At 43.1% G+C, this 12,017-nt stretch overlaps 1 protein-coding gene across 3 annotated transcripts in view; it reads right to left on the bottom strand.

Annotated features, from left to right (window-relative positions):
• The window catches only part of EFCAB5 (EF-hand calcium binding domain 5), a 161,872-nt gene that overhangs the window by 28,014 nt on the left and 121,841 nt on the right, over positions 1-12,017 (bottom strand). For all 3 annotated transcript variants that reach the window (XM_072639852.1, XM_072639853.1, XM_072639854.1), the window contains 3 exons: positions 6,632-6,921; positions 4,837-5,009; positions 3,531-3,759 (listed from right to left, as the gene is read on the bottom strand). In XM_072639852.1, the coding sequence (XP_072495953.1) occupies positions 3,531-3,759; positions 4,837-5,009; positions 6,632-6,921 (692 nt within the window). The remainder of the gene's footprint in view (positions 1-3,530; positions 3,760-4,836; positions 5,010-6,631; positions 6,922-12,017) is intronic.

The following is a 12,017-nucleotide window of genomic DNA, read 5'->3' as shown; positions in this document are numbered from 1 at the left end:
TTAGTTCTTATACGCCCTTTGCCATTCTCTATGAACCTAAGGGCACTCAGACTCCTTCCAAGGTAACCAGGAGACAGAAAAAACTGTCAGTGGTGCATTCTTCTCCCTTTGCTTTCCCTTGAACCTAGGGCCACCCAGACCCTATCACCTTTCTCCCTTGCATCCCCTCATCCCTTTGATGACTCCTGGGTCACCTAGAAATTGCTGGAGTTTCAAGGCAGAAAGAACAGCATGGCTGCTCTCACCACTTGGATGAGCTGAGAGTTGCCAACTACAGTACTTCCAATGAGGTGGAAGACCACTAGCCCTTCCTATTTGCCCTGCCCCTGTCCTAAGGTCCTCTGAGCCTTACCACCTGATCTGCCACTACACCATCGAGAGCCCCAGGCACTGCTATCTGACCTGCTGATACACCTTAGGATGTTTGTTCCTTGCCACTGGCCCCATCATTACACCCTTAGGAATTCTGGGCTTTCATGCATCCTACAGTTGAACTTATTTATGGGCATTATCTCTTCCAATTAGAGAGCAGAGAGCAGAAACTGTTCTGCTTTTTCGATTTGTATTTTAGCTCTTAGCACAGCATTAAGCCCTTAATCAGTGCTTTTCATTCATTCATGCATGTATGCATGTGTGAATTCATTCATCATCTTCAACTGCAACCAGTTTCTTGATCCACATAGTTCTTTGGATAGGTTATGTGCCTACAGAAACTTCTCTCCAGCCAACCAAATCTATGAGTATCCAACTGGCTCTTTTCTAATGTCCTATGTTTCTCTTTGTCCCCTGTGCCTCTGCTCTCCCTTTTAAAGGGGTAGTCCAAGGGTGTAGCACAAGTGTATAAACTGGCTGCATATAATCAGTCATCCTTAACGTGATGTCAATGGAACAATCTAGGACAACACAAAAAATTTATACCTCGTCAAGGAGCCATCTCTGTTCCTGATCAAAGCCTTGAATGTCCATTTTACTGGACAGAGGGAGCCATCATGAATGGCAGAGCAAAGCCCTTATCAAGAGGGCAATGAGGACCTAGGGCAATAACTGGGGGCACCTATTATGTTATGGAACCTTACTATGCTATTAAATGAAGACACCATCATCCACTTAGTCATTTTCTGACTATTAGACAGAGAGGTTACCTACAGATGTTTGCAATTGCACATAAAGCATTTACAAACACCTTTGCCTTCTTATGCTATTTCAGGACAAAGTCTTACAATGCAATCGTTGGGTCAAAAGGCATGATTTGGCCTGTGCTAGTTGAATGTTACTATGTTGTGCTACAAAACATGTACACAAATCTACAGTCCTACCGCCCATGTATTAAACACTGATGCATTTCTTATTAGGTGAGTTTGCTTAATATTTGAACCAGTTCTGTCATTTTGTTTTTAGTAATATTAAAATTATCCATTGTTACTGGTCCTTTAGTGATTTCTTCTTGCAAAACTATGAGGCTATTTTTATGAATTTGTTACAGGATTATTAGGTATAAATATATTTCAAATTTATATTCTCTCATTTTATAAAGAACCCTTGGAGTATCCTGCAATCCTCTTGTTTATCTCTGTTTTGAATTGAACTTTGTCCAACATCATTAGTAGTATGGCAGCTCTTCTCCTTGGTGTTGCTATTTGTTGTTTTTAGAAAGCATATGGAGAGCCCGGCTTCCTTCAGATTTCTCACTCTGCCATCTTGACTGGGAAAACCACTATCTTTGATGCCAATATTGGCACCCTTTTTGGCAGTCTGATTTGAAAATTCCAATACTTGGAAATTTTGAGAGGTGTATTGGACATTTCCAGTTGGATGACTTGGAGATGTCTCACATGCAACATGTTCAAAACAGAACTCATTATAGTTTCTCCCAAATCCATCTCTCTTTCTAGTATCTCTATTGCTGTTGTGGGCATCATGATAGAGGTGATTTCCCCTTTAAGAAGTTGGAGAATCCAATGGTAATGCCCACCTGAGGTTTGTTGCACAACATCTGAGTATGCCTGGCTCACATTGTATGTATGCCCACCATTGCAGTCAACCAGGTTCACCACCTTGGAGTCATCCTTGACTCTTCACTTTCCCCACGTGTGCCATCAGTTGCCAGGTCTTGATTCCATCCCCACAAAATCTCTTGCATTCAATCCTTTCTCTCCACTCCTAGGGTCTCCTTCCTAATTCAAGCCTTCATCCTCTCTCCTCTCCTCTGAAATACTGCAATGGTTTCCTAACTGGTGTCTCTACTCAAGTTGGTTCTCTTGACAATCCATCCTCCTCTAGCTACTGAAGTGATATTTCTAACCATGTCACTCCCTGACTCAAGAAGTTCCTGTGACTCCCTATTGCCCCTAGGATTAAATAGAAATGACTTTACTTGGTATCTGAAGCCAGATTCACAATCTGGATTCAGCTAGCCTTTCTAGATTTATTCCATATTCTTCTTGATGTACTCTATTGTCCAACTAAACTGTCTTACTATCCCTCATACAGAGCATTCCATCTTGGACTCTGTGCCTTCATCTGATGTCAACCATACCTGGAATGTGTGTGTCCTCCTGACCTCTGCCTCTTGGAGTCCCCAGTATCCTTCAGAGTTTTATTCGAGCACTACTGCCTGCTTGAGGCTTTCCCTCATCCTCCCAGTAGCTCATGCCTCCCCTGAAACATCTTACATTTAATTGGTATGTATCTTGTAACTACTTATGTGTGTACATGTTGCTTCCTCCAATAGAATACAAGCTCTTACTGAGGGCAGAGATTGTTCTGTTTCTCTCTTTATATCACCAAGGTCTAGTACAGTGCCTGGCATACAGTAGGCATTTAATCAATGCTTGTTGATTGATTCATTCCCCTTTGAATCTTCTTTTCCCTAAAATTATAAACTGAACACAAAGGTTAGACCAGTATTTTGTGAAGCTGGAATTCATATTTAACCCCACCTTGGAAATAGAAAGGATTTCTGATTCCTTAGTTGAAAAAAAAACACACAAAGTAAATTCTTCCTTAAGTAAATTTCTGTTTCAGTAAGTTCAATTTCTGATAGTTCACTTACTACTGCATAACATAAATTGCTTCTTTCCCCCAAATGAAATTAAGTAGTTCTCTTATTGGCTAATTTCCTTAAAAATTAAGAAATGAATGGCCAGCTGTGACACAAATTCCTTCCATTTACACAGGTGAGGTACCTTGAATGAAAAACATATTCAGGGGACAGAACAAAGGCTGGATGCCCTGCTACTAACATGAGCATCAATTCTACCCAGATAGTTTCTTTGAGCTCCCTTTACGTGTTGTAGCCTTCTGCCATTAGAATTTAAATTCTTTGAGGGCGGGGACTACCTTGCTTATATTTGTACCCGTCGCGCTTAGCACAGTGCCCGTTTATATAAATAAGCACTTGGCATGTCCAAAATTTATTATCTTGCCCTCAGTCTATCCATCTAATTTATTTTTTTCTCTATGTCTTTTTGCTTTATTCACTCCAAGGTAGAGAATGTTCACACGGTTATTTCAATGTTTCTACTACTTACCTGATAGAAGCTGATCTCATGAGTTACAAAAATGGTTTTTCTGGAGGTATCCCGCAGGGTGTCTACTCCCAGCACCCCAAAGCCTCTCTTATGAGCATCCTCAAGAGGAAGAGCCAGGAATGACCCTTTATGATCCTTTTCTGGACGGGAAGTGTTCCAGAAGTGGATATTTCCATGCTTCTCAACTTGTGGGACATGGATTGGCTGTCCCTGGTCCACCACTGTAAAACTGAAGAGCAGAAAAGATGATGAGCCCAAGGGGAAGGAAGGCTTTTAGGAGAAGCTAAAAAAGAAATCGGGGCAACTAGGTGGTGCAGTGAATAGAGCACAGGCCCTGGAGTCAGGAGGACCTGAGTACAAATCCGGCTTCAGACACTTGACACTTACTAGCTGCATGTCACTTAACCTGGGAAAGAGACTTAATCCTGCCTGCCTCAGCAATAGATAGACAGACAAATAAACAAATGAAATAAAAAATAAATCAATTTCAGTGGTGGAAATCTTCCATTTCCAGTATGTAAATATATATATACATATATAATATATATATTTGTTATTAGAGAAGGAAATTAAAGAATGATAGTCTAGAGATCCTGACTTCAAAAAAAATCAGACCTGTGATTTCATTTCCGGGGTGGGGAAACTGCCTCAAGGCCACATGTGTCCCTCTAGGTCCTCAAGCGTAGTCCTTTGACTGAATCCAAACTTCATAGAACAAATGGCTGTAGGGAATTCTGAGAACCACTTGTTAAATTTTCATTGTGAGGATTTACACCTCAGAAATTTGCAAATGCCATGGATCAGGGTTTGATTTCTTGTTTTGCTGATTACACTTAAGAAAGTGAGGAGGAAAATGTTATTAATGCAGATTAAACTGACATGTGGAAGAGCTGATTGTTAAACATTTGCTAGCACACCTCTGACTTGAACCCAGGCCAGATTTCCTCAATGGAGGAAAAGCATTTGAAGAAGAGAAAACTGACTTCCAAGGTAGACCTGCTAGGACAAGTAAATTATGAACATGCTTCACAGTCCTTCTTTTGAAACTCGCTTTCCAAAGGAGAAATCTAGAAATCTAGGAAGTCATCTCCTAAGGAGACAGAGACTCTTCCCAAGATGGGTCATTCCTTAGTGATCTAGGAGTACCCCCACTATTATACTGTCGTTGGTGAAGAAGAATGCTATGCCTTAGATTTATGTGACTTTTCTCTCCTAGACCACTCCAAGGATCTCAAAGCTACTTCATTTAGGAATGAAACTATGGAAACACAAGAGGAGAGGAAATGAACCTCCCAGGCATCCTTACCTGATACCTTTCATGTCCCGGTAAAGCACTTGCTTCAGGACAAATGGAGCATCTTCTATGGTGCAAGCCACATTCCTCAGGAGGACTTTTCCTCTCCTTGGCTTGATTTTGTTCTCCTCCAAGAGGGCAACGTGGGCACTAATCTTCTTCTTTCTGCCATGGATTTCAGCATCCTAGAAGCAGAGGGAGGCCCTTTTCTGTCAGAGTTAATTCTACTGATTGTTTTTCTAAAATCTGATGATGAATAAGAGATACTAAGGGGCATGAAGACTTGACTTCCAAGCTGTGTTGCTGAAATTTTCCATGTCAAGAGGTAGCTGTCAACCTCCTTTAGGGTCATGGATTTAGATCTAGATGAGCCTTCAAAGATCATTTAATCCAACCCCTTCATTTTTCAGGTCATGAACCTGAAACCCAGAAAGATTTTATCTTGTATGCTTTGATTTCTATGTTAGGATGCAAGTTGATATAGAGAAGGGACTATTTTTGCTTTTTCTGTATTCCCAGTACTTAGCTTTACAGTGCTCAGCAAAGTGTTTAATAAATATTTGATTAATTGCATGGTTATTGGTTCATAGATGAAGCTGGAAGGGATCTCCAGGGCCATCTTGTTTAAATCCTTCATTTTACAGATGTGAAAACTGTGGCCCAGAGATGTTAAATGATTTCCCCAAGATCATATGGTAGTAATTATTAGAGATAGGATTGGACCCCATAGCCAGTGCCCTTGAGTTGCCAGCTGGTACTGGAAAGTTAAGTGATTCACCCTTTGTCATGTAAGTTAGTATGTAGCAGAAACAGGACTAAAATTCAAGTCTTCCTGACTCCAACGATGCTCCTTTAACCAAGGATGATGGCTACAATGCAAGTGGCCTCTTACCTGGAGGCAACAGAGTTGTATGACAGATGACGGCTAGATGGAGTCATAATGCACAGAGGGTTGGGAACTGGAGGCAGGAAGACCTGAGTTCAAATTTGACCTCAGACCCTTACTAGCTGTATGACCCTGGGCAAGTTACTTCTCCTCTATCTGCCTCAGTTTCCTCAAGTGTAAAATGGAAATAATAGCCTCTCTTTCCTAGGGTTGTTGTAAGGATGGAATGAGATATTTGTAAAACACTTAGCATAAAATAGGCGCTTAATAAATGCTTGTTTTCTCCCTCCCCTCTGCTGCCTTCTTGGTCAAGAGGCAGTTTTGTCAATTGCATGTGCAATTTTACTAAGTGATGAAAGACTTAAACCTTGAAATATGGCCTTTAAGCCTTAAAAATGGGGCTCCTGCTTGGCCATGGATATCTCTGTGGCTAGTCCAAGCTCTTCTTACGTTACTGTTCAGAGGAAGCCCTGTGAAAAGTCTTAATTTAGGGGTAGGCAGGGCAGAAAGTCATTCTTATCTTTTGACTAGTATCTCTGAGATGCACTGGGATGGTCAAAGTTTGAGAAGACTCCAGGAATCATCCTTTATTTTACAGCTAAGGAAACTGAGGGCCCAGGAGAGCCAGTGACCTACCCAAGGTCACACAATGGCAGAACCAGGATTTCCCACCCTGTCCAAGTCTGCCGGCGTCCCATCCACTCCCCTCTTACTCTCTCCTTTCCCCCAATCCCGCACCTGACAGCTCTTCTGGCTATGGTTCCCATCCCTCAGGTCACCAAGGACCCGAGGGGACATATTTCTGCAGCAGCCGCTCAGGGTTTTTCTAGTTTCCCTGCAAGTTGCTGCTACATGGTGGGGTCGAGACCCCAACTACAGCGAGGATCTTGCTCCCTAGAGCGCTCCCTCTGGACCACATACCTCAGTCAGGGCCTTGAAGACCTCAGTGTACACAGGCTGTAGGCAGACGCCGCTGGTTTCGGCTGCGTGGTGGATCCGCTGCAGCCACTTTCGCCGGGCAGAGTTCCGCAGCTGTTCCGTATGCGTCCGCCTCAAGCTCATCATCAGAAATTCCACCAAGTTGTCGAAGACTTCGCTTTCATTCCCTGTGAGCTCGGCTGCAACCAGTTGGATGTAGTTTCCAAACTGCTCTAGGTTTAACCTCACTTCATTGCCGGGGTGGGGCTTTGGTAGCTTTATGTGCAGTTTTGCTAAAGAGTAAGAGTAAAGCGTAAGAGAGCCAGACCAAGAACTAAACAAGAGTTCGTTCACCGATGGAATTTATTTCCCCTCCCCATCTGTCATTCGGCATGAGTTTAAGGAATAAAGTATTTGTAGGAGGGATCTCAGCACCACAAATTTAGAGCCAGAAGGAACCTCAGGATCCAACTGCCTCATTTCAGAGAAAGGGAAACTGAGTCTCAGAGAGTCTACATGACTCAAGGTCACACAAGTAGTGAATGACAGAGGGAGGATTTGAACCCAAGGCCACCAATTCCAAATACCATACTGCCTCTCCCAGGCTTAGGAACTCGCTATCTTGAGAGACTTGTTTTGTTCCACCTCAAAAATCAGGCTTATCAAGCATGTGTTAGAGAACAATTTGACATTTTCAAGGACTATTAACTTTGGTCTCAAGAGCTACTTAAAGTTTTCAGGTTCCTCTCCTGACTTTCTCACCTTTATCATCATTTGGTTACGATTTGGTCAGGGTCTGTGATCTCACTGCTGGAGGGACCTTCCAGGGAGGGAGGGTGTCCTACCAATGCACAAGGACATCTGCACTGCACCGTGGTAATATTAATATCAATAATGAGAAGAAGGAGGAAAGGAAGAAAAAGTCAAAGAGAAGAGAAAGAAGATGAAGAGGAGGAAAGAGGAGGAGAAGTGGAATTCATATACTGCCTCACAAATAACCCTGAATGCGCACTAAGCACTTTACAAGTATTACCTCATTTGATCCTCACAACAACCTGTCAAGGAGATGCTGTTATTATCCCCATATTTACATATGAGGAAACTGAGGCAGACAGAGGTTTAGGGACTTGCCTAGGGTCCCACAGCTGGTAAGTGTCTGAGGCTAGTTTTGAACACAGGCCTTCCTGACTTCAGCACTCTGTCCACTGTGCCACCTCCTTCCCTGCAACTATAATATGTAATATTAATAACATAATATAAATAATATTATAATATAAAATCAAATAATAGAACAATATTAGTCAAAGAGGACACTTGAACTGAAGCCTTCCTGAATCTGAGGCCAGCTCTCTTAGGTGATCCCAATATTCTAACCATCACTCAATCATGAGACCCCAGGATTATCCTTTGATCCTTCTTTTACAATGCCACCATAACTTTGTAGCTGCCATGCCATTGCCATCATGCCATGATGTGGATGACATGGCCATCTTTTCCATGCACGGACCTTCTCAAGACAATCTCATCACCTAAAGCCCCCTTTCCTTTTCGCTTTGCCTGGCCAAGTCCTACCCAACCTTCAAGGAACTCTGGTGGTTTCTGCAATGGATAGAATGCTGGACTTGGAGTCAGGATGACCCAGGTTTAAATCCTGCCTCAGACACATCAGCTGTGTAACCCTGAACAAATCACGTAGTCTTTCTGTGCCTCGGTTTTTCCATCTGTAAAAAATGAGAGAGTGTTAAGGTAGGCTCAGTTCTCACGTGAACGGTCTAGGGCAGGTAAAGGTGAGGGCTTCTTGAAATGGCTGAACTCTCATGAGGCCCCCCAGAGAACAGCTGGGAATTGAGGAGTGAGACATGAGCTATCTCGTTTTTCCACCTCTTCTCAGTGGAAACTTGCTGGGGAGAGCATCCCACCCTTGAGACTGGTCTGTGGTCTGAGCACACCTTTTTGTTAATTGGCTAAGGGGCTGAGAGCATGCATGGTGTCTACGAGCAAACTATGTGGCTGGGAGAGCTTAAATGGGGACAGGAAAGCCTTGGGGTTGGGTTCCTCTCTCCTTCAGAAGGAGAAGGGAGCTCCACTGGGAGAACTTGCCCAGCATGCTGACATATAGATGGTATCCAGAATAAAGCCTACACCCCTGTTTGACTCTGGAGGTCTCTTCTCTCATTTGTTTATCCGGCTGATCACCAAAGACCTGTAGAGAGGTAAGAGGACCCAGGCAGCCCATGGCAATTAGGCTGGCCAAGAGAGTTGGACTCAGAGGCCTCCAAAGTCCCTTTCAGCTCTAAATCCTTCCTAGAGATCAGTTTAAATCTCCTTAAAGCCCTCCTTGATTGGCCCAACCCATAGTGGTCTGGGCCACTGAACTCCTATTCTGCTCCTTGCTTGTATCATTCGCTGGGTGCTTAACAATCTATAAGCATATATTAACCACCTACTGTATGCCAGACAGTGGGCTAGATTGTAGGTTACAACAACAAAACTGAAAAAATCTCTGCCTTCAAGAGACTCATACTTTAACAAGATTGTATTATATTATCAGTCATCTTTTTGTATGGCTAGATAAGGGCTAGTATTTTTATAGGGCCTTATGGTTTGAAAAGAACTTTCTGTAGATGAACTCATTTGATCCTCAAAATAAGCCTGTGAGGTAGGCATTATTGTTCTTATCTTTATTTTTGCAGATGGGGAAACTGAGGCTCAGATTAAATGCAGGAATCAAACTCAGGTCTTCCTGACTTAGTCCAAAACTTTAACTTATTGTGCTACCTAGCTGCCTATCAAGCTGGTCTTCCATCTGTGTTTTAAGGTATTGGAGGGAATATTAGAGGTATTGGAGGGTATTATGGTATTATTGGAGGTATATTAGGGTATTATGTTTCATACTCCTTTGTAAACTGCATAACATCTAACACAGTGTTTTACATGTAGAATCAAAGATTTTGAGCTATATTAGTGTCAGAGGTGGAATTTGGACCCAGATCCTCTGACCCCAGAAATGGCACACTTTCTTGGAGGCAAAGACAGCTGAGTGCATGCTTGGACATTTCCTACTCAACTGGGAAGCAAATATACACACTGCAGCACCAACGGCCTCTCTGGCCAGGCTCACTAAATCTCCAAGTGTTAAGTCTTCCTCTTAGGCAATGCATTTTTAAAAATCACCTCAGCTGTCTCATAAGGTTAGAGGACCTGGGGTCTCTCCTGGCAGAGAAGAGACTGTCCCAAGTGATATAGCAGATCTTTGGAACTCTGGTGGTATGAGTAAAACTGGAACGTTTTTGGTGGCACTTCCTCCACTGGGGTAACTGAGGGCCTTTGGCTGCCCTCCACTTATTTCAGGGGCAAAAGAAGAGTTTCATCCAAACTCAGTAAGTATAATTCCACTGTATGAGTAACAATATTCCTGGTGTTAAGAAGGAAGCTGGCTTGGGAATGTGTGGTAAGGGATGGGGGCCCAGGGCATGCTGCAGAGAAACTTTTCATCAGGAATAAGGAAGAATGGAAAAGACTGCTAGCAAGCCAGTACTCAATGAACCTATCCACAAATGCTTACTGAGAGCCTACCAGGGTATGGGGAAAAGTCCTGGATTTGGAATCAAAGGACCTGACTTGACTTCTTCTCACTTAACCTCTATGGGTCTCAGTTTTCTCATCTGGGAGTTGGATTTGATGGCCTCTGAGGTCCTCTCCAGCTCTAGACAAATGAAACTCAGGTCAACTCTGTACCCTAAGAAGGCAACAGAAAAAGGCCTAGAGTGAATGAGCCCCATTTTGGGGAGTTAAATATCCCATAAGAATGGAAAGGAAAATGCAAGGAGCATAAATGGAACTAGGTCTACTAAAGAGAACTCTGTAATAGCAGAGCAGACTGGAGAAATCTGGCGATGTTAGATGTGGAGAGTCCACTGGGAAATTCCGGGAGGAAAAGTCATTTCTTCTATCACACTTGAGCTGGGCTTAAAATTTTCACCAGGTCACAACAGCTACCTTCATCTGCCCATGCATTTCTGCTTGAGTGTTTTGTTGTTATAGTAGACAGAACTGAACAAAGGGATGAAAAGTGGATGCTTCTGCCCTTCCTGCAGAATCCCAGCATGGTGGAGGGCTCCCCTGCAGGGGTACTGCAGGGGTTTCCTAGTCCCTTCCTAGTGCCATGGGATGATAGGTCTAAAGCTAGTAGAAGGGCCCTCAGGAATTATCTGGTCCAACCCCCTCATTTTACAGATGGGGAAACTGAGGCTCGGAGAGGTGAAGTGATTTTTCTCGAGGTCACCCAACTGGGTGTTTGGTGTCTTAGCACAGATGCTAATCAGGTTTCAGTTCTCATTTCTCTGGTTGTAGAGGAAGACTTCTTTATTTAAATTGGGAGATGCCAGAGCTTGTTAATCAGCTGTAATTTCAGAGACTAGTCATTCTCTTAAAATGTTCCCTTTAGAGAAATTCAATCTGCTCAGTCGAAAATTTCTCTCTCTTACTGCAGCCAATTTTCTTTCAGTCTACTTCCCAACCTGAGGAGCTGCCGTCCCATGGCCACAGGAGGGCGCTCTTGGACAAGGTAATTGGTCCATTTAGACCTGGAGAGAGATTTTTGTGACCCAAACTTCAGAGGGCACTGAGACCCAGAGAGAGATCCAGAGATTCAAAGAGAGCAAGCCACTGGAAGGAGAACAGGTCTAGAGTTGTAAGGGACTTCAGTGACCTTGGGCAAGCCTCCTAAGTCCTCAGCCTCAGTTTTCTCATCTGTAAAATGAGGGGAGTTGGATTCAGTGACCTCTAAGATTCCTTCCAGCCCTCAATCTTCGATTCCACGATCCATTAAGTGCATTTTCTCCTTTTACAGACGAGGAAAAGGAAGCCTCTTACGAGTTTGAGGAGGTTAAGAATTAGAGCCAGGATTCAAACCCAGGTCATTCAACTCTAAATTCAGTGTGTTTTCAGCTACATTACGCTCGTCTTCCTCTTTCCTCCATTTCTACACAAACACACACACATACACACACACACATACACACACCATTTTTCCAGATTTGGAAACTGAGGCAAGAAAGGGATAACTAAAATTTATGTGGCTCTTTAAAGTTTGCAAAATGTTGTGCATGTATCGTCTCATTTGATCCTCACAATAACCCTATGAGGAAGGTGCTATTTTAATCCCCATTTTACAGATAAGAAAACTGAATCTGAGAGAGGTTAAATGACTTGCTGGGGTCACACACTGAGCAAGTGATTACAGTAGGGTTAGCCTTCTTATCTCTATATCTAGCTCTCTATTCCCAGTGCCACTCTGTTGATAATCTCTAAGTTTTCCTGTAGGGATAGGGATAGGGATAAGGGCTCACCCTTGTGATTTCATTGATTAAAGGGATCTTCCAGGTGA

The sequence above is a fragment of the Notamacropus eugenii genome, chromosome 2, assembly GCF_028372415.1.
Source record: "Notamacropus eugenii isolate mMacEug1 chromosome 2, mMacEug1.pri_v2, whole genome shotgun sequence".
Taxonomy (NCBI): Eukaryota; Metazoa; Chordata; class Mammalia; order Diprotodontia; family Macropodidae; genus Notamacropus; species Notamacropus eugenii.
This window is presented reverse-complemented; position numbering and strand designations above follow the sequence as displayed.